At 42.3% G+C, this 23,285-nt stretch overlaps 1 protein-coding gene across 2 annotated transcripts; it reads left to right on the forward strand.

The window, feature by feature from the left end:
• Positions 1 to 714: 714 nt before the first annotated feature.
• mapk6 (mitogen-activated protein kinase 6) lies at positions 715 to 18,915 on the forward strand. Of its 2 annotated transcripts, none has more exons than XM_084053647.1 (8): positions 715 to 971; positions 6,996 to 7,843; positions 8,313 to 8,630; positions 14,197 to 14,341; positions 15,147 to 15,311; positions 15,727 to 15,922; positions 16,071 to 16,188; positions 16,322 to 18,915. In XM_084053647.1, the coding sequence occupies exons 2-8, from the start codon at positions 7,607 to 7,609 to the stop codon at positions 17,450 to 17,452; spliced, it is 2,310 nt and encodes a 769-aa protein (XP_083909773.1). In that variant the 5' UTR covers positions 715 to 971; positions 6,996 to 7,606; the 3' UTR covers positions 17,453 to 18,915. The 2 variants fall into 2 exon arrangements, with proteins under 2 accessions (XP_083909773.1, XP_083909772.1); XM_084053646.1 differs by lacking the exon at positions 715 to 971 and adding an exon at positions 5,235 to 5,349.
• The last annotated feature ends 4,370 nt before the right edge of the window (positions 18,916 to 23,285 follow it).

The raw sequence follows: 23,285 nt of genomic DNA on the forward strand, positions 1-23,285 counted from the left end.
CTTACATAAGTAAGTAAATAAGTATGTAAGACCTCCGACCTACTTTACACAAGAGAAGAACAAAAATAATATATCATTGGTGAATCCCGGAAATCAATGGCTACTAATAAAATACGAAATAATCATGGATAATAAGAAAAATAAGAGGAAATGTGTTTTCGTCGCTTCATGGTTCCTGCATGAGGCCCAATAATATACACAAGATATACACAAGGCTGAGAATTATTCGCTGCACTGCTGAAAACAAATCACAGGAGATCACTTGTCAAGTCTACAACCATGTAAGTTGAACTCACATATCAAAGCCTTATTTCTACAGACACAAAAGCATACATAATGGACCCATGAACAACATATAAACCCAAACATAAGCATTCATCCACGCCAGAGCTGGCACCATAACTGACTATATCATAAACTATCTCTTAGCAAACCAAAGTGACATGGATGCAGAATAATAACATTTTAGATAGAGAGAGAGAGAGAGAGAGAGAGAGAGAGAGAGAGAGAGAGAGAGAGAGAGAGAGAGAATGAGAGGGGAAAAAGAAACAGACATTCGAGAGGGAGAGGTGTTGACAGTGGACTGCAATGGTCTGACACACTGACAGGCAGGCCAGGCCATACACAGAGCTGTCTCCTCCCCTCTCTGACTGGGCCTATATTAACTCTCCATGGAGCTCCACCTCACAACCAGAGGCACATGGAGAAGGATAACACATCACCAAGGCTCTGAGAATACACACACCAGGTCTCACATAATATACATACTGTACACATACACATATACAGGAGGATACTATTCTGTGCAAGATACGGCTACCTCTCATACTGGACTGGACTGGTGAGCCTCACCAAACCGCTGCTCTCCTCCCCTGGTCGTGGGGTTACTGGTGTTGGATGTATATTCACTTTATGGACTAACAACTGCTGCACAATGTTTTTCTGTACGTCTCTGGAGGATTCCAACCATGGTAAGAAATGCCAAGAAGCTATCTTTGCTGGCCTTGCATAACTACAGAGTGAATGAGTGTTCTAACTGTGTATGAAAGTATCAACGGGCAAACATCTATTGAGTTGAATGGGAAACCACTTGTAGCTCAGGAATCAGGATCTTCTTTATTGTCACATCAAACAATTACAGGTGTAAAAGAGTGGATGGAATTGTTTTTGTTGCTATAATGAGATAGTAATGTAGAATGTTATGATTTAATACTCTAGCTCTGTGACAAGACATGCTGTGTGTGTGTGTGTGTGTGTGTGTGTGTGTGTGTGTGTGTGTGTGTGTGTGTGTGTGTGTGTGTGTGTGTGTGTGTGTGTGTGTGTGTGTGTGTGTGTGTGTGTGTGTGTGTGTGAGATTGTGTGTGTTGTATGATTCATCAGCAGACAGACAGGTAAACATAGTGTACAGTACTCACCACACTTCAGGCTTAAGGAACACAGATGTCTCACCACATAACACTGATACAGGAGTCATCTCAGGTTTTCCAGTAAAAGCTAATTTTACTTCAGTTTAGAGTCAAGACCACTTTTGCCGTCTTAGAAAGTTCTTGCCTATAATTTAAGCAAGGACTTTCTAAGACAGCAAGAGTTGTTATATCATATCATGATTTAAACCAGTAAATGTAAAACTATAGACTAAGGAGTGTAATATTAACAAAGAAATATTCCACGTAAATAATAGAATATTTTACCCTATCTTTTGAGATGACGGCCTATATGCACCCCAGAGGAGCAAAGGGCTTAAGTACGTAAGCAAGTAAGTCTTTTGAGACAAAATACTAATATTATAGTGGACTGGATATAGATAAGACCTTTCATCTTTCTTTTCCAATTGGTCAAAATGTCACACTCAGGCGATAAGAAGATAAGATAAATCAAGTAGCCTACTGTAAAAGTAGACAACTATTTTGATGACATATTTCTAAAGCAGATATGACAAGAAGTATTAGCAAATGGTATAAACTACCTCTATTCTGTGTTTATTTTTGTGACATACAACAAAGCTACAGTTTACACTTCTGCCAACACTGGCATATCATTGTCTGAAGCCATAACTACAACATAGTTGTAGTTATGACACACTGCACCGTTGTAGTTATGACACACTGCACCTAGCCTGACACTTAGGTAAGCATGACAGCCAGACACTATTTTGTCAGCAGTGGGCCATTCTCACACAGAGAGTATAGCCTATTATCTTTTCTCTGATAGGTAAAAATATATAAGGTTACCTCATTTGACCCATATTCATTCATTGCCATAAGAGGACAAAGAGTAGTAATGAGGTTAGGATGTCATCCAAACAGTCAAATTCAAAAGTTACCTTTTTAATAAGCCTTTATATTGTCAGCTGACACTTTGTAGATTATGTTCCACAATAAAATGATCCAGTAACAGTGGTGGAAAAAGTACTCACATTTTTAACTTTTTATTTTTAAAAGTATCAATACTGCAATTTAGATATACTCACAACTAAAACACCAGAATTCAAAATGTCCTTGGTAAAAGCACAAAAGTATTGGTGTAGCAAAATATACTTGAAGTACCAAAAGTAAATGTACTCATTATGCAGAATGTCCTATTTCACACGTTTTCAATGTATAAAATGTATACAAATCTTTTGTAAATAGCAGATCTACAAGCTCACAATGCGTGGCATGGCCATAGAGATAAGATCACGACCATTGTGAGCTTGTAGATCAGCTATTTTCAAATGGCCGAATTGTATATAGGGCCGAAGTGGTTAATGTATGTTTTGTAATAATAATCAAAATCTACAAAGCAACTATAACTAAAGTCTTCAAATAATTGTAGTGGAGTAGAAGTAGGCTACGCTACAATATTTGCCCCTGAGATGTAGTGGAGTAGAAGTAAAATGACTGAAAACTGGAAATACTCCAGTAAAGTAAAAAATACCTCAGAATTGTAGGCCTACTTAAGTACAGTACTTGAGTACATGTACTTAGTGACACACTGGTCCTCTCCTCATCCTATCAGAGGACCCAGTACCCATCATGTACTACTGCATTCTCGGGCACATGGGCGCTCACATGGTCTGCGGATGATGCTGATGTAGACTATAGGGCTCTACTGCGGCTGCTTCTGCAAACACCATTCATTCACATCATCATCACTGAGAGGACGATATAAACAGGGCAAGGCAGAGCTCTTTGATCGAGACAGATCATCTAAGTACATATCCGCAGTTTTGAAGGATTTCGATATTTCAATTGAGGGAAACACGTCTAGTCGTGCACCATTTAATGATAGATAAATGAAAGAGGAAAACTGCGCATCTCGATGACAGATGGTCTTTTCAAAATCCGCAAACGCACGAATAAGGACATATAAGAGGGATTTTTCTCACTAACGGTTTTTAACGGTCATAATCTGGTCATACTAGTCATAGTGTCTGTGCATTTTTAAACGACAACTTGTAAACCAGCCAGCCCGTGGGCAAGAAGAAGCCGTCTAGAGAAACATCATCAACAACAACAACAACAAAATAGCTACATTGGGAGATGCGAGACTTAATTGTCAAGAGATTAAACATTACCGTCTGATGTTCTAAAATTGACTGGTCGACACCGTGCGTGGTGCCGTGAATGCATGGGGCTAGTCAGCCTTGTCAGTGGAAACTAACAGCTACTCATAGTTTATTCAAACACTGCGACAAATATATACATATTTATAATGTTTAGGTTGTCTGTAAAACGGTCTATGCTACAAGATTGTGCTTTTGTTGAAGACAACTTAAAATAAACACCAGAGAATAGGAAAGAAGATACAAAAAACAACAACTATTGTGTGTCCTTCAGGTAAGACCAACTTGTAATAGCAACACCTGCAGAAAATAAATGTCATTTTGCTCTTTTGCTTCTTTGCATGCTTTTCAAATTACTAGAAATAGCTGAAGCATATTCTGCAATGGATTATGACGTGCTATTATTGTTGGCATTATTTCATTAGTGTTGTGATTGCAACAATATCGATCAATCAATTAGTGTCGTGGTTGCAACAGTCAATCAACCAATTAGTGTTGTGATTGCATGCTACAGTTATTGTGTGTGTGTGTGTGTGTGTGTGTGTGTGTGTGTGTGTGTGTGTGTGTGTGTGTGTGTGTGTGTGTGTGTGTGTGTGTGTGTGTGTGTGTGTTGGGGGGGCTGACAAGCATGCTAATTATATTATTTTGATATTAGACCTCGTCAGTTGCTGGGGAACAGCTTGGTTCCACAATTATTTCCGGTTAAACTTGGAGCAATTTAATGTTGTTGTAAAGACAAGTGTGTTGATATTGTTGCATATCACGTCAAAGGCAAGCCGCAAGCAATCATGCTGTGTGAGTGTTTAGTGTTAAAGTATCTTTCATAGGAGGGGCGTAACTCGTAACTCTTTTTGAATCTGCCGCCTCCCGCCTGTCAGTCTCCTTTTCGAATCGATTTCACCAACAGATCTGCAAGCTCACAACGCATCACGGATGCGAAGCGTTGTGAGCGTGTAGATCTGGGGCTTCTTGGCTTTGACGCAAACACCGCAAGTGCCCCCCTCCCTCGAATACAAGAACGCTCGCCCCAAAACACGCTCGCCCCTCGGGTCCAATCCGGCGAGCTCGGAACGGTTGCCACCGGGTATTCCTAGACGGTGCCTAAACCTTATTTCTAAACCTCGGTAAAACTATGCCTAACCCTAAACTTATTCCTAACCTTAACCCATTGGTTCTCAAAGTGGGGTCCGGGGACCCCCAGGGGTACTTGAGGGAGTTCCAGGGGTCCCCAGCTAAATGATGGACAGGAACCAAATGGACCCTTGTGGGTCTGTAACTCTGAGAGTGTACAAATGGAACCAAATGGACCCGTCAGGGCTCAGAGTTAAATTAACATTGGTTTTACAATGTGAATTGGGGTCCCCGAGGTAGAAATGCCATTAAATGGGGGTCTGTAGCCTAATGCATGTCAAACTGGGGGGGGTCCTTGAAATTAAAATGGTTGAGAATCACTGCTAGAGAGCCATAAAAAAAACCTTCTCTTATTGGGGTCCCTGGCTTTTCAAATGGGGGTAATAAGTGTCAATTAGGGGGTCCTTGACATGAAAAAGTTTGAGAACCACTGCCTTAACCTCAGTAAAACGAATACAAGAAAAAATGGGGGGCGAATGTGTTTTGGGGCGAGTGTTCCGGTTACCCCTCCCCCTATCGCTTTCTGTCGCGAGAGTTTGGTTCCCTTTCTCAGACGTTAGAGCTCCTCTGCCCCGAATGGCGACCGTACCCATCTCCTGGGCAGACGGAGCGGAGCGCACTCTAACCGCATTGTTTGGTTTGATGAAACCGTTTTGATGCGTAGGACGAGAACCGTGAGTGATCCCTTTATCGTTTTTGATTCGAATACGTGTGTATTTATTATACCATGGCTGTATTTTAATGTAATTAGTGGTTTTCGGTTCGGACTGGAAGCGGCAGGCTTTGTGCTCGGCACGGCACAACGACCACGTAGACCAGACACCGCGCTGGTGCGTTAGCAGGGTTGCCATGTCTTTTTATAAGGTTGCTTGTAAATATTGGTGGTTACGGTTTTTTTTAAAGGCTCGTTTCTAAAGTGTAGTTGCTTATGTTGGGCTTGCTGTGTGATGTTGTTTAAAACGGTGGTTCTCAAACATTTTCACACCCAAATTAATGTATTTGTCCGCAGACCCCCATCTGAAAATAATTTATGCCAGGTACCCCCATACAAGATTTGTGTTGTTAAAATGTTTCAAATGTCTTTCTACTAGATGATTTTTAAAATAGCCGCTCTACAAGCCGTAGATCGGCTATTTTCAAACAGATTTAAAGGGCTCATTTAGCATAGTCGTCGCTTCTTTTGGGCTTGTTTTCATAGATTGTTTCTCTCGCCAAACATGGCAACACTGCGTTAGCTCCATGGCGCTAACAACGGCTCCTTTGTTCGCGATGATCTCACGGGGTTTCACTTCAGTATGAAGCCTTCTGGATGTTCTAATAATCGATATGTACTATAATGCATATATGTACTGTGAGTTACATAAAACGTATTCATATATACATATCTATATGGCTGGGTGACAATGGTCGGATGTTAAAGCGAAGGGTTTGTGTAGTAGACTGGTGGTGTGTCTGCCTCCATTTTCAAGGCAAACGAGCCCTCTTTTCACCACAGAGAGGGAGGATTGAGATTGAATCCCCTTCATTAATTTATGTTAGTAAACATTGTTGTTACATACAGTACAATGAGTTGATAGACTCGTAGACACAACAACAATACAGTTGATAGAGGGATTCATTTCAAGGTAATCCTACAAGACAGTGACACCGAGAAGCCTGGTTAGACACCAAATGGACGTTTAGATCAGTCGTATGTTACAGAGCGGCACCAGTAAAGGATGGGGGGGAATCATTATATGAATGCTTTTCCCTAATTTCCTATTTGACAAGCGTGTAAATCAGGGGACTTCAACGTGTTTCAGACCAAGGACCCCTTAGCCTCAGCAGAGAGAGAGAGATAGATGAAGCAGGGAGGGAGAGGGACCCCCACTACATATTGTATAAAATCGTGTTGCAGATTAAGCTGATCTGCTATTTTTTTTCCAGCTAATGTTCCCCCATCACGCATAGATTTGGCTGTAGTTAATCTGAGGACCCCCTGGTGTAAGTCCTATGTGATTTAAACTACGCGGGGGAGGCGACACTTACCATTTACCAAAAGTGACTAACCCAAAATCAATGACACAATCGACTTCCTTTACGTTTCAGCCAACTGTAGTTTTGCTTTGAAGAGGGGAAAAAAAGAGTCAAAATGCATTGCTCACCATGTGTATGATGACTAAAGAGAGAGTAATATCTTGTCTGAGCAAGACAATGACGTGTTTTTTTGGTTACGCTTAACCAAGCCCAGCTCCAATGAACCCGTCTGTAATTCGTTGTTTTGAAAAGTGTATGAAATCATGTCAGAGACTTGATTTGCCTTTGTCTTTGTGTCTTTCAGGTTATGCTCAATTAAAATGGAGGATAGTTTTGATTGCGACTGTGGCGAGCTTGAGCCACCCGATCATTGAGGGAGAGGAAACTCATTGATGACTTAAGGCTAGACTAATTGCAGATCTTCAGATAAGGTGGACAGACAAAAATAGATATATAAAGTGCTAATTGGAACATGAATATGAAGCTGCTCAGGACCAGTCATACACTGAATGTATCTGCACTGTGAAGATGCAACTAGATGCTTTTTATAGTAAAACAAATTCAGTGTATTTTAATTGGCCGCAAAGACCATTCCATTGCAGTCCTTTAAACACTAATCACATAAGGACGTTAAATTATTAAATAAGTCCACATCAAGGATTTGAGAAGTAATTTAACTTCAAAAACTGTATTCCCTTAAAATGACTAGACACATTGACTCCAAATTACTTTGACAGGGGGAAATTAGTAGTCTTCAGTGCAGGGGTTGGTTAAGTTAGCCTCTCGAAAAATAAAATAACGTGGGGGAAATCACGTCAGTGTTCATTATTGGATTTGACCACAGGCCAGAGCCAACATAAGAGAAAGCAACCAGGAAACATTTGGACTGGTCAGTATAAAAGACAGCCACTCAACATGGCAGAAAAGTTTGAGTCACTGATGAACATCCATGGCTTTGACCTGGGCCCTCGCTACATGGACATGAAACCTCTGGGCTACGGCGGGAATGGAATGGTGTTCTCGGCAGTTGACACAGACTGTGACAAGCGGGTTGCCGTGAAGAAGATTGTCCTAACGGACCCCCAGAGTGTCAAACATGCCCTCCGAGAAATCAAGATTATCAGGCGTCTCGACCACGACAACATTGTCAGGGTAAGATACAAATCTCACAGCCTGCTCTCTCATTCTTCAGTGACATCCATGGTTCTTTTCTGTTGTCTGGGTCAGACATGGTTTCAACACCACTTTTGCATGGTTTTTGTTTGATGTTTTCCCTAGAAAGCATTTTTTTTGTGTGTGTGCAACAAAACAAGGTGTGCCCAACCGGGAGGTTTCTATGTGTCTACTGGCATGACTGCAGAGTCCTAGCAAATGATTGCGTTTGCTGTAACATTACTGGGCGATACACATGTTCAAATCTACCCCACGTTTCTTGTTTATATGCTTACTCAGGTGTGTGTATTGACCTGGATATGTAATGCAAAATAATATAACTTAAGTATCTGAAGAGATATGACGGAACACTCCTTTTGCAAAGAAAAACTAATATGTAATGTTTTTTACATAATGGTAAAGTGCAACAGGTCTTTTGATGCTGTGGGCCATGTGTCTTGTCCTCCAGGTGTTTGAGACATTGGGCCCCAGCGGTCGCAGGCTAACGGAGGATTTGGTGTCCCTGACAGAGGTCAACTCGGTCTACATTGTGCAGGAATACATGCAGGCGGATCTCTGCCGGCTGCTAGAGAAAGGCCTCATGTCCGAGGGCCACGCCAGGCTCTTTATGTATCAGCTTCTCAGGGGCCTCAAATACATCCACTCTGCCAACGTGCTGCACCGTGACCTCAAGCCTGCCAACCTGTTTGTCAACACGGAGGACCTGGTGCTAAAGATCGGGGACTTTGGGCTGGCTCGCATCATGGACCCACACTACTCTCACAAGGTAAGAACAATGTTCAGTCAACTACTTCAGTGTCACATGGTCCTAATTTATAACATAACCCATTGAGACCTGAAGTCGATTCTACAAATGTCTTCTAAATCCCAACAGTATTCTGAAAAAACGTATGTTTCTATATCAGTGCTTCTCAAACCTTTTCATGTCAAGGAACCCCCCCAAAATGTATATGTATTTGGCCGCCATCCCCCATCTCACAAGGTTTTGTTCCAGGGACCCCCAGAAGCAAAGTATAGAGTTAAAAATGTTCGCTTTAAACAATATACATTCAAAGATTTACACACATTCTCACGATTTTTCAAAAATAGCAGATCTACAAGCTTGTATCACTGCACTCGGTGCCGCGCTATGAGCTTGTATAGCTGATATTTTTGAATAGCCAAAGTGTAAAATAATGCTTTTTAGCTCAAATGAAAAAGTGACACAGATGCGTTCCAGGTCTTAATGGGTTAGGATTATAACTTCTGTTTGTAGGATGTTGTTTGTGTTAAAATGCACTGTATATCTCACAAAGACACAATAGCTTTGGCCCAGTTTGAATGAGTGTCTTCTTGCCAATAGTGTGTGACGTTTCCGTTATTGCCCAGTAACATGGTCCTCCCCTGGGTGATGCCATTTCATGGCAGGAAGTAAACGAGGGGGAAGTGGTTCCTCGAAGTCACGCCTCGGTTTCCCTTCCCAGGAGAAAAAATAACTGTTGATAGGTCAACCATGGGAACTTGTGTTCCCATTTACAGGAGGCTACCTTCATCCTGTTAACACTTAGGGCCAATTTGTCGATCTACAAGCTTGTGTCGATGTAGACCGGCTATTTTCTCTATTTCAAAATGGTAAGAAATGCCAAAAATGTTTAGGCATAAGGCGCTTCAGAGAATGGTGTTTCTATCTGAGAAGCTTTGGCTGCTTTTCTATCAAGTAGGCTTGGCCTGCTTAACCCCAGATGCCTGAGATCATGACGTAGGCCTACGTTTGAACCAAATCTAGAATTGAATCTAGGTCATTACCTCATGGCAGCAAGATGTATAGTAATATAACGGTAATGTCAACGTTTGTTGTTTCCATCTATGGCGTTACCACAGAATTTGTGTAATTGTACCCAGTTAATGTTGTTTATGGCCCTATATCGGTATGCCATCTTGTAAAGGGATATGGAGATTCCAGTCAAAGGCCATACGGTGGTGTGAGGTCTATATGAATGTGAATCGTCATTGGGAAGTTTTTTTTCCTTCAGCTGCTTGCTCCGTTGAGTACTGAAGCAGTCAGTTGCCTACACGTGTCTCAGATTAGTCATAGCCAGTTCTGCTGTGAGCTCACGTGATGGAGTCATCCAGACTGGCACAGCCTCATGCATTGCCTTGTACAGCTAGAGTCTGTCACAAGTTCACAACACCCTATTATTCACAAACACTTCTTGAGTTTACTGCAATTATTATTTCATAGCAGCTCAGCCCACCACCACCGTTTTCAAATCTGGTCACATTTCAAGTACTGACTTGATGTTCCAGTGACTCATAGTTTAGGTTTAGAAAAACACACTGGCTTCTATAGGAAGAGCAACAGTTCAGCTTTGTTGAGAAATACATGGCTGTAGTGTGCAGTTTATTGAACTCTGAAAGTGTACAAATGACAAATTTAAAGGTCAGTTTAAAATTAAACTAATTAAACTAACACTCTGGGTTTTGATGTACTCTGGGTTTTGATGTGTGGGAGTTTTCTCACATTTTGTTGTTCACTGGGAGTCTTCTCACATTGTTGTTCACTCACTGAGTCTTGCCATGTGGGTCTTAATTCCGCTGTATAAGCAGTTTTTGTAATGAAAAATGGTTTGTGAGTGCATGTCATAGTTTAATGTATCTAGCCATTCTAGTTGTGTGCTGTATGCATAATGCAAATGGGGCCCATGGGCGTTCAGTGTGGACCATGGGTGGAACTGGGAAGTGATCTTTGAACACCACCCATGACCGGCTTATGGTTCACCCCTCAACAGCATGACTGTTTTTATCATCTGTCCGTCCAGTCCATTCTGCGATAGCATAAGTGTGTGTGTGTGTGTGTGTGTGTGTGTGGGGGGGGGGGGGGGGGGGGGGGGGGGTATCCATTTCCCTGGATGTGCTGGGTGGAATGTGGAGCCAAATGGGGCTGCTGCTGAGTGACCTGTGCACATAAACTCAAAAACGCACACATTCAGTAGAGTAAAAAGTCCACTCGATTCTTGTGCTGGCTCTGCACAAGACAGAGAACTGGGGACAAGATACCTTTCACGAACGGTTTCCAGTTCTTGCAGAGTGTGAGAGCAGCTGGGTGCTTGGGTGCATGGTATTTGAACAGCATAGTGTCTAAATAAAGAAGGGCCCTTTGCCAACTAGCCTTGGCATTGGTTCAGAAACGTGCGCTGCATCTATATGGATCATGAAGCATTCGTTCCTTTTTAACACGTTGTCTGGGTCAATGTAAAAATAGTTGCGGACAAGTCACCTTTTTAGGCTATACAGAAATATCCCGAGTGTTAATTTAACTCAAAGTGTACACTCCCGGAGTAACAAATGAATAAATTGGCATGGCTGAGGATATAACTGTGTACTCCATCCTGCTTGGCTTCATCCTGTGTTTATGAAGGTTGATGTGATACTTAAGAGTGTTCCCACCGTGCTGATCCTGAGCTGTTGTTTTCTGTGGGTTACTCACGGCAGGTTTTTTCTTTGTGGCACGGGACCAAGAACGACAGGAATTCACGTGCAGTGGTCCAGCTTCTTTCTTCCTTATTCTGTCTTTTCCCAGACAGCTTTTTGTCCTGCCGTGGGAGCCTTGCTCAGTGCTTGTTGGAGACTTGATGGAAAGCCTTGAATTACTTACTGTAGGATTAGCTGCACTTGGAAACCTATCAGGGTGAAAATGCTAACTTTAGTTTATCTGTTTAGGCTAGAGGTTGGCTGTGCGTGAGCGTTTCTTCTGGTTTTAATAAGGCCTGACCAAAACTATACACCAAGTAAAGCTAATGGGCCTCATTGGGGCAACGCAAGCATCTATTTTGAATGAAAAATGTATTCTAGTTTGTCTCTCGGTTATGGATTCATTTCCGTTTTGGGAGGAATTAAACTAATGTACTGAATTAAAGTGTTCTTTGAAGTAACAGGCTAGATGTACACAGTGGAATGCATTTGAGCACCAGTTCAGAGAATCGCCTGATTTGGAAGTTTCAGTGAATTGAAGCAGATGTACTTAATGTAAACATGGCAAAGAAATATGTTTGGATATGATATGGGATATTGGTCCTGCTTTTTGCTAAGTATAATAAGCAGCGGCTTAGGACCTCGGTAGAAATGGCTGCCTGTGGAAACTTTGTGGAATGTTATAAGGAGGTGGGGTGGGGGTAGGGGTTGGGAGGGCCGAGTCACCTCACCACACGTGCATTCTGCACACACAATACCACCCTCTAAATGACATATGCACCCATGACACAATTATCCATACCACAGGCTTGGCTGACATTCAAGTTCAAAAGACTTTTAAATTAAAGCTACATCAATGTCAGACAGAAGCTTGTATTCCGTACTACTTTCCATTCCTGGCATCGGGATCAGCATTCTCCGGAACTGGCATTGGTTTTATTTTTATCCCTCCCTATATAGTGTCATGCCTGGTGCGTGTGTAGGTGGATTAAAGCTGTTTATAAATAAGTCCACTGGGTTAATGTGGGGAGATCCAGCATCTTAATCCTCATAGTCACCACAGACTGAAGCAGCGCTATAGACCCAAGGGGATCTCAGTCATTTAATACAACGGGGTATATAGGTGGAGGCGGATGGACTCTTAACCCCAGATGGTCTGCGGTAATGTTCTACTCCCGGCTAAAGAACTGCCACAAGCACAGCCACGTTGGAACGAATCTGTTTGATCTGAGCTAGACGTAGTAGCTATACCCAACTTAAGTATTTGACCAGTTTACTACAGGTGCTTTAGCCTGGGTGATTAAAGTGACTGTTGCTGATGTTATCTTTATGTGTGGATCTCGTGTCTCTGCATGGAGAGAGTGGGACCCACTTGTAAGTGGAAGCCTTGCTGTAGTTTTCACTTGATGGACATTAATCCCTCAGTAGTTAGGTGGTCCTAATCTGATTAAAGTCTCACAGCAATAGAGGCCAGGGTTTGCAGACTTGGAATTCCAAGAAGTTGTATAAAATAACCCCATTGCTACATTTCTGTTGCAATGCTGCTCTTAGCTGGTTCCCTATATTTCTCCATAGGCCATATACTGTAACTGCATTGACTTCTGTCTTGCTATTTGCTGACTGTTACTCAGAAGAGTTGTTGCAGAGCCTGTCTAAGCAGCTTCAGTCAGCATGTTCAAACTGCTTACGTATGTTGCTTAGAATACATTTTATGTTATATTGCTCTGGGCCCTTTTTCTCATCTTCTTGGTGCGGCCTGCCAAACCGGGTCTATATATTAATGTCCCATAGTCTAGGGTGTAAGGGACGCAACATAAAATGGCAAAGGACAACTGAATTTTAAATAAAACATATTTATTATTACTGACAAAATACAAAGAACCTAATTTATGGAACACAGTCTCTCAAAGACATGCGAAGGAAAGAAAAAGTTTTGAATGTTGAAATCAGTTGAATGTTTGACAATGGATCAACCATTTACAGGGTTCACACCAGGGAGTGAAACGTGGAGCAAACGGTGAAACCCTCAATTGTGTGAGAACCGGAATAGACTGTCATCAAAGTATTGGTGACTAAATTAGGGCTGAAACTGGAGCTGTCTATGCGACCAAAATGGTTGCCTTACCGCTCTTAAAACTCCACTGTGGATGAGCAGCAGGAGAGTGAGGCCAACGAGGGTGTTATTTGACCCCCCCCCCCCTCCACACACGCAGGTCATTCCCCTTTGTGTTGTGTGTCGCTGCAGTCCCTGAAAGTAGTCAGACAGGCTACGTATTGTTGCTGACAGTGGAGTGGCCTAGAAGTGCAGATTGGTGTCACTGATTTGTGTGTGTATGTGTGAGAGAGGGGGATTATCCTGCCCTCTCAGTCTGCTGACAGGGCCTGCACGTGTCTGATCTCCCTCTTTCATCTCACTCACTCACTCACTCTTTCGATCTCTCTCTCTGGGCTTTTGTCTCTTGGTTGGTCTGTGTACGTGACCAACACAGACACATGCTGCCAAGAAGGAGATGGCATGGGGTTCATGGAGTTGAACACATGGCAGGGGCCTCAGAGCTGTGTGTGTCAAAACAGGAAGATGCATAATAACAATGTGACTGAACTGATTACCTTGACCCATCATTGAGGGAGGCGTAGCTTTGAGCCTCTTTGCTCCATTCAGAAATAACATCTACTGATAGAACTGGTCTCTATGAAGGATATGCACATGCATAGACTGGCCCTTGTACACAAGTGTTTATATGTAAACATTTATGGGGGTTTAGTAAGTCATATTGAATTTTTAAATTGATTGCCATTTGGAATTGTGTTTGGATTGGTAGCAAACATCTTCCTTGAATGTCTTGGGTCACATTGTGAACAACTGGTGTCTGTGTTCACAGGGCCACCTCTCTGAGGGTCTGGTCACCAAATGGTACAGATCTCCTCGCTTGCTGCTGTCTCCCAACAACTACACCAAAGCCATCGACATGTGGGCGGCTGGCTGCATCTTTGCCGAGATGCTCACGGGGAAGACCCTTTTTGCAGGTTGGTAGTTTTTCTTGTACTAGCTCAACTCTGCCTTTCACCCACTCGTCCCTGTCTCTCTCTCACACTCTCACACACACACACACACACACACACACACACACACACACACACACACACACACACACACACACACACACACACACACACACATAGAGACACAGACACGACAAGAGAGAAAAAAAGTGCATCAGGTGACTTAACGACACAGGTGGCTGAATATAGGGCGCAGGTCTGTAGTGAGGATGATGCGTCACCCTTTCCGTCCTAAGAACAACTTGTCAGCAAAGGCATGGGCGTTAACAAAAGCAGCCCAGCTGGTCTTGTTTTGAAACTGCCTAGAGGTGAACACGAAGCAAAGAGCATATCGCTACTTTCTACTCCCATGTTCTACACTCATGTTTATTCAAATGAAAGTATCGGTAAGAAAACGAGTTTAGTTTGCCAGGTTAGTGGGGTTTCCACTAATGGCTACCATTTCCAGACTGACTCTACGCGTTTCTCTGCACAACCGTTTCTCTGGACAACCAGGCAGTAAAAAAAAATTTCGGACAAAAGGATGTCAAATATTAATTAATGTCTATTAAGATGAGTCCCACCTGACTGGCAAAATAGTGCCACCTATTGCTTATCTCATTAATCAGCTCCTAATAATTGCATTATATTAGTGGACAAATTCACTTTTAGTTTTGCAGACTTTCTGAATATTTGCTTCATATTTGCATGCATTTTCTTTTACATTTTAATAGAACCCAATTAGTGTTATGTAACAGCTGAAATGACAGTGCTTGTCTGCTGCTTTCAGGAGCCCATGAGTTGGAGCAGATGCAGATGATCTTGGAGTCCATCCCTGTGCTGCGAGAGGAGGACAGACAGGAGTTGCACAGCGTCATCCCAGTGTTCATCCGCAACGACATGAGCCAGCCGCACACACCTCTGGCCAAGCTGCTACCTGACATTAGTCCCCAGGGTAGGTGGCTTCATCCACACACTCAAGTTATTCAAGTTTAGAGTTGTACGTATTTGCGTGTGGGTGCACAACTATGTATAAATCAGGCATATACCATTTATATGGGAAATTACAGCCTCATGAAAACTGCAAATGCATTACCAGTGGTAAATGCTGAAGTATTCCCACATGAAATTGCATTTCCATGTCCTCTCCTCTCACCCAAAGACTAATTTATAATTTGTCGCATGGCGATGTTGCATGCCAAAAACAGATTTTCAAGCTATGTGCCGCTTTGTTAACCAAGTTATTTTCCCTGTGCGACAAAGTATAAGTTGGCTTCAGGCAAAGCTACGGTCATTAACATTCTTCATAATACAAAGTAATGCCTCTCTCTCTCTGAACTCATCGCCCCCTCTATGCTTTCTCTTTCCAGCCCTGGATTTCTTGGAGAAGATCCTGACTTTTCACCCCATGGACCGTCTGACTGCAGAAGAGGCCCTTGCACACCCCTACATGGCTGACTACTCGTTCCCCTTGGATGAGCCCATCTCTCTGCACCCTTTCCACATTGAGGATGAGGTGGATGACATCCTGCTCATGGACAACGGTCACAGCCCCACCTGTGACAGGTAGGTTCCACTGAGACTGAGCTAAATGACAGTACCACATGCTTGGAGAACCAGTTCCTGTGCTTTGGAAGTTTTATGGTTAGCATCGTTAAGATCATGTACTGGAGGAAAGGTTTGTGGAGTAAAAATAAATGCCCTTCTGTTTCAGGTACCATGACAGCCTGCTGTCAGAGACTGACTGGCACCTGCACAGCTTTCACGATCCAGAGGAGGGCCAGGTCGACCCACGGGCTCTCTCTGATGTTACAGATGAAGAGGAGGTTCAGGTATGTGTTTTAACCACGCAGAAGCCACGTTTGGCATAAGTCTTCATATTAGCTTGAACAAAGAGGATTCTCTTGTCCTGTATACCATATCTCATTATATTTAAAGGCTAAACGTTGTTGCATCTCCCTACAGGTGGATCCCCGCAAGTACGCTGACGGCGAGTGGGAGAAGTTCATGGACGAGCCGTCCTTTGATTATTCCCATCGCTTCCCGCTGGAGCAGTCCTGGCAGGAGGACCACCACGAGAACAAGTATTGTGACCTGGAGTGCAGCCACACGTGCAACTACAAGGCAGAGACACCCTCCTACCTGGACAACCTCGACTACGAGGTCAACCACTACTACGAACCCAAGCTCATCATCGACCTCTCCAACTGGAAAGAGCAACAGAGCAAAGAGAAGGCTGACCGCAAGGCGAAGAGCAAGTGTGAGAAGAACGGGCTGGTGAAGGCTCAGATCGCCTTGCAGGAAGCTGAGAAGACCCAGGGGCTAATGGAGAAGGACAAGGAACAGGAGAAACACCTGACGCAGCCCCAGAGCCAACAGACGCAAGGTTTTGACTTTGATTCTTTCATCAACGGCACCATCAAACTCAGCCTGCAGCCCGAGCCCTGCCCGGAGGTGGCCCTTCTGGGTGAGGTGGCCCTCCTGGGTGAGGTGGGCCTCCTGAGTGAGGTGGCCCTCCTGAGTGAGGTGGGCCTCCTCAATGAGCTCAACTCCTCAGTGTCCCAGCTGGAGGCCCCTCGCTCAAGCTCAAAGTCCATAAGTCAGGAGAAGGAGACGAAATGCCTGGTGAACCTGGCCCAGCTAGGCGGAGGGGTGGTAGCAAGTGATGTGGTCCAGCCCACTCACCCATGGGAGAGCTTCTGCGGCGGGGAGAGAGTCTGCGAGAGCGACTGCTTGATAGATGAAGTGTGCTGGGACACTGGCAAAGAGGACCAGCTCCTGAAGGAGAGCAATTACACCAGCTACCTGGACCGTCTGTTCAGCCGGAAGGACGAAGTTGTGTCTGAGACACCGGCCACTCCAGAAGCGGAGCCCTCGGAAGGGTGGAGCGAGAGTGAGGTAGACGAGGGCTTCCTCAGCAGGGACGGAGAGCTCATGTTCAACATGCAGCTGGACTCTCTGGCCTTGCCTGGCTTTGACAGCACAGATGATTTACCCTTGAAATCCTTCCAGGCGTCCCTTGCCCCCTCTGCTGTCAAATGTTCCCCGCAGATCGCCCATAAAACGTACAGCAGCATCTTTAAGCATCTGAATTAAAACAACTCACAGTGCAAGATATAGGCTGTTCAGTTTTTACCTTTTTTGTTTTTATATTAGTATATTGTTTTACTTGAATCATTTCATACCTTTTTATTTACGTTACTTTTTAATGATTATTATTTTATTGTTTTTGTATATCAACTTAAAGGGGTGATGACAGTGTTGGTCATCACTTTGAGCCTTGTTCACCGGGCCATTATGAGTTTGTGTCTGCACCCCCATCGCTAAACTGACATGTCATGTCATTCACACACTTATGTACTGTAGACACATTGAGAAGGAAGTGGTATAAAGGTAGCTAGAAGATTGATGGTTGGATGGATGGATGGATGGATGGACGGACGGACGGGCGGATAGGACAGGTGGTGGTAAGGCTTGGCTTTACTGGATAGGGTGAAGACACTGAGCTGCGATCTAGGAGGGATTTAGGAGACATTGTCACTGATATCATTGCTGTAGGCTGTGTAATTGCTTTGAAACCTGCAGCCTTTCCTGCGATGGGACACACAGGCAAACTGTTGTTTTTTTTTCTTTTGTTTTTTTTAAGTCTGTGTAACTTATTTATGTTAGTTCCATTCAAAGAAAGCTTCCTAAATTACCCTTTTCATACTGTAAATTTATTTGACACATGATGCCAGCAACCATTTATTGTAGACCTTTGTAAATGTGTTATCTACCTCAAGGTAACAGCCGCGAGAGACACTCGAAGCCGCACTAGTGCTTTACACACACACACACACGCACGCATGCACACAACCATCCTCATATCATGAAGTGACGTGGTCACATAATTTAATCTGTCTGACTTGGAATTTAACATAGTGAGGTGTTTCAATAATCATTATTTATTTCTAGGACGTGAGATATTTATTTTAACAAGATGTGTTATTTCAATGTGATTATTGGAAATATGAGGGGTTGGACAGATTTCCATTTTCATTTTGGCACTATGTTGGGAGTGTAGGGAGTGTGTAAGTGTTAATTTGTTTATGGTAGGGTGCAAACTTCATTGTTTTAACGGTCTAGAAGAAGTTGAAGCTTTCCATTTTCCATCAATTTTGTCATTCTTTTTTTATTTATAGGTGCATTTATTTTCTTTTTTAGTGGAAAAACTGCTTTATGGTTATAAGAAGCACCTGAAAGTCTTAATTATTTTTTATCTAAATGTAAAAATCACATGCATGGAGGCAAGAGAAGGTACATTTAAAACAAAGTTAATGGTGAAGTATATTGTATGTCATTAATTTTATTTTAATTGTATGTTTTTTTTATTAAATTCATATATACTTTTTTTTTTTTCCAAGCAAGCATGATAAATTAGGTTAAGGTGTAGCATGTAGAACATTTATGGACATTTGTTTTTGCCTTGAAAGGCTGGCTCTCCAATTTGTTTTTGTAATCATTTGGTTCCCCTGTTCTACAGAATATCTCAAATAAAACTACCGGCAAAGGGTTATGTATGCTCGGCTCCTTCTTTGGATCATTATGCACTTTATGACCCAGACCAGTGGTGGAAAAAGTACTCAAATTCTTTACTTAAGTAAAAGTACCAATACTGCAATATAAAAATACTCTGTACAAGTAAAAGTCCGGAATTAAAAAATTACTTGAATAAAAGTACAAAAGTTTTGGCATCAAAATGTACTTAAGTACCAAAAGTAAAAGTACTAAATATTTGAAAATAGCAGATCTACAAGCTCACAACGCGTCGCGACGCGTTGTGAGCTTGTAGATCTGCTATTTTCAAATAGCCTATGTATAAAATAGCTACAGTGGTTAATGTATGTTTCATTATATCATAGTTTATATCTGAAAAGTAACTAGTAACTAAAGTTTTCAAGTGTATGTAGTGGAGTAAAAGTACAATATTTGCCTCTGAGATGTAGTGGAGTAGAAGTAAAAGTATTGGAAATTGGAAATATCAAAATTGTACTTAAGTAAATGTACTGTAAATGTAAATGTTACTTTCCACCACTGCCTGTTGCCTGACCCCCAGGAGGTGTTCCGTTTGTTTAGTTTTAGTGTGTGTGTATGGGGAGGTCATTTTAGTATTATACAGTGACAGTCATAAGATCCCTCTCCTTCAGGTGGAATGTGATGACTGCAGCCCTGCAACCTCCCGTCCAGTTTTAATGTCCAACTGGACAGGCTAAATTACATGTGCGTGCTGAGGAACAGGGACACAATCCCTGAATCACCAGCTAAATGTAGCTCTCTTCATCTGACTGACTGCAGTATATCAGGCCTGTCTACTTGCAACACCCAAGTAGCTGCCGCACAAGTGCTGTGTGTGTGTGTGTGTGTGTGTGTACACACACAATGCTGCAATAACCCATTAAGACCTGAGGCGATTCTTTAAAATGTTTTCTAAATCCTAACAGTTAAAAAAAAAATATATATATATATTTCAAAAATAGCAGGTCTACAAGATCATAGCGCGGCACTCAGTGCTGCGCAATGAGCTTGTATATCTGCTATTTTTGAATAGCCAAAGAAATCTAAAGTCTTAATGGGATAATGCAGTCACTGCTACATTGGCCATCTTAACTTAATGGAGCAGATTTTGTGAAGATGACTGCCTCTTCGTTTTGACATTGACTTCCTTGCCCAGAATACCTCCAGCATTTCTCAATGTCCTCTAAATCTGTGTTGCAGATATTGTGATGTTTTTGAGGAAATCCTAAAACCATGTACTACTCATTTTATATACATTACACAATTTCAACTGAAGATTAGGATCTTGTCCACAAATATATTTGCAAAAAAAGTACTTTAGAAGGTTCCGTAAGTGGTAAACCAGGCCATCTCACATTAGGTGTTTGGTGTAAGAGGACATTGCTTTCACAGTATGCATTAATGGTCTAATTCATTATCAATTATTTAATTGCATGGGCATAGGATGTTTGAAAACATTGATTGCCAGTCTGGGACATTCACAGCCAGTTGGTGAATTGAATGGCTTATCTATCCAATGCAGCTGATCCTCACAGCTTTAGGGGAAGTGTCAAGTTGTGGAACAGAGGTCAGACTTGATTGGCTATGTCACATAATAACAAACTATAGTTTTTTGTTTCCACTGCATCGTGCTGCTACTTGATACTGAGAGAAACAAGGTCAGCCATTATGTGCTGTTTGTTGATAAGTTCTTGATTAAACCCTGCTGGCATGTTCAGCTGGAAGCAACAAAAGCTGTGCACTGTAAACAAGTACAAGTGCTATGATAGGCTGAGAGAACTGGCTCGACTAAATATAGGCCAAACTGTCACTTTATGAGGGTCTGAATATCATGCACACCTTTCACTGGGTCATGTCTACACTATGAGTAGTTGTCGCCTTACCACTATCTAATCCCATTACCTCTTCATCTGCTTTTCCTGGCCTACCTCGTATCATTACTTGCCTCTTCTCCTGCCTTCACTTCCCTCTGTGGCTTCTCAGCTAAGCAGCCTAGCAGTAAATACAAACAGTGACTAACTAATATGTCATTTAGGTTTTAACATGTTAAAGACAAACACACGCATGCACACACACATTTCTCTGTCCCAGTTCTGCTTCCACTTTCCCATTCAGGGACGTGCACAGATAGACTCTAGGTGGTGCTGGAGCACCTGCCCTTTGCCCTCTTGACCAGAAGTGCCCTTTTTTTTATTTTTTTTCAGTTTACAGCAGGGGTCTTCAACTGGGGGTCCTCAGAGTTACTACAGGGGGTCCGCCAAATCTTTGTGTGATATGATTTTTCTTTTTACATTAACCACTCGAAACCTAGCATCCCTTTTCTGAGGAGAACTTTAGCCAAAAATAGCAGATCTACAAGCCCACAACGCCTCGCGCTGCGAGGCGTTGTGGGCTTGTAGATCGGCTATTTTTGGCAAAGAGGTATAGGTGTAGAGGGAAAAAAGAGCAGACCAAGTAAACAAAAAAAGTGTAATTTACTTGAGCACCTGCCCCTCAAAATGTCTGTGCACGCCACTGTTTAATTCTTATTTTTGCCTGATTTTACCGATTTATTATCCAAAACAAAAATCGTTTTTTCTTTTTTTTTCATATCTTTGATTTTCGGGACATTGCTCTGCTTGTGCGGGACGCGGGACAGAGGGTCCAATTTCGGGACTGTCCCGCGAATTTCGGGACGGGTGGTCACCCTAGGTTTAACTGCTTCAGTAAATCTGAGACTCCTTGGACCATGTCATTCACTCATCTCTCCATCACAGCTTCTTGCTCTCAGGAGAACCTGTTCCCCTGTCGTCAGCCTCCAGCACAGAGGTACGCCCAGGCAAGGATAACTTTTATTACAGTTTGTAAAAGTGACAGATCATGCTCATTGTCTGATGTGACTTTAAGGTTGAAATGTAAATCAGTGTGAATGCTAATGTGCACTTCATTATCATCATGATCGTATGATTATTTGTCTAATTGTTTGTTTTTAATGTCACCTTTTCTTCAATAAAGCCCTGCCAACTACATCATATGGCCTGTTCCTTGGAGGAGTTGATGCAAAAAGGAGTTTAGCTTGTTATTAATTCAGTTCCTACATTGACACAATAGTATATGAGAAAAGTCATACTAAACTCGTACTGTGTCATAAAAAATGAAGCCATACTATAGTATAAACAAAATGCCATACAGTCCTGTCGTTAAAAAAAAAATACTTTGTTCTTGTCAGCCTAAATTGTTCACAGCACAGCTATCTATTTTTATATTTAATTCCTGTGACAACCCTGGGGGTTGTCAGGGTAACTGGTGTGGTTGTCATGGTTACTAACCATGTGTCATGTGTTTCAGAATGATTGGAGGGCGGAGTGTGTCATCAGTGGAGATCTGGCCCACCTGGATTGTCCTCTATAAAAAGAGGTGGCTGGACTTCACTCTTGTTCTCTCTCTCACACCATGAAGCTCACTAGAAGCACTCCAGCCTTTTGGATTTTGGTTGTTAAAGGACAAGACCACTTGGTAGAGGTTTGGGTTGTGTAGTTAGTTACCTTGCCATGATGCAACTCCAAAGGTGAACAATAAATCTAAAATAATTGCTCCATTGAATAGAAATTGATCATTCAAAATATGCCTACATTGTACGGTAAAACAGCTCTCAAAGTCAATATAGAACATCACCAAACCCAGTACTGTTTTTTTTTTTTTTTTTTATATAAATGTCAACTTCCTGCTGATTTTACTATTTGAAGATCCGAATCCTGGTCTGCGGATCCAGTCCGGGTTTTCTTTTTAATAAAAATGGCAAAATCAACAGGATGTTAGCCTTATTTCAAAAAGAAACGGTACTGGGTTTGGTGATGTTTTATATTGTCTGAATCAACTTTATTTGCGTTTGTTTGTGCTAAAATAGTGACTTTGAGAGCTGTTTCAGCATGCAATGTAATTCAATGAGCATATTTTGAATAATCAATGGAGCAATTATTTTAGATTTCTTGCCCACCTTTGGAGATGCATCATGGAAAGGTAACTACACAACCCAAACGTCTACGAAAGTGGTCTTTCCCTTTAAGCACTGTTAACCACCCCAGTATCCGTATGGTGGGGATAGCTTTAGCAGAAAATAGCCGATTGACAAGCTCACTACGACACGTTGTGAGCTTGTCGATCGGCCATTTTCAGCCAAAGCTTTCCCCACAATAACACAAAACAGAAAATACACTAGTATTGAGCCCTGAGGGACACCGGTTACCCATATGGGGTTAAGTTAGTTTTAATAAAATCATTTAAACCTTCTTTGTTTAAATGAGTTTCCTCATTTTGTTACAAACTCAGCCGTTTGGTTGGTTGTTGCAATAAATACATTACATTTAAGTGGTTGGATTCAATTTATGCAATTTGT

This window comes from Gymnoscopelus microlampas (genome assembly GCF_963454915.1).
Source record: "Gymnoscopelus microlampas genome assembly, chromosome: 1".
NCBI lineage: Eukaryota > Metazoa > Chordata > Actinopteri > Myctophiformes > Myctophidae > Gymnoscopelus > Gymnoscopelus microlampas.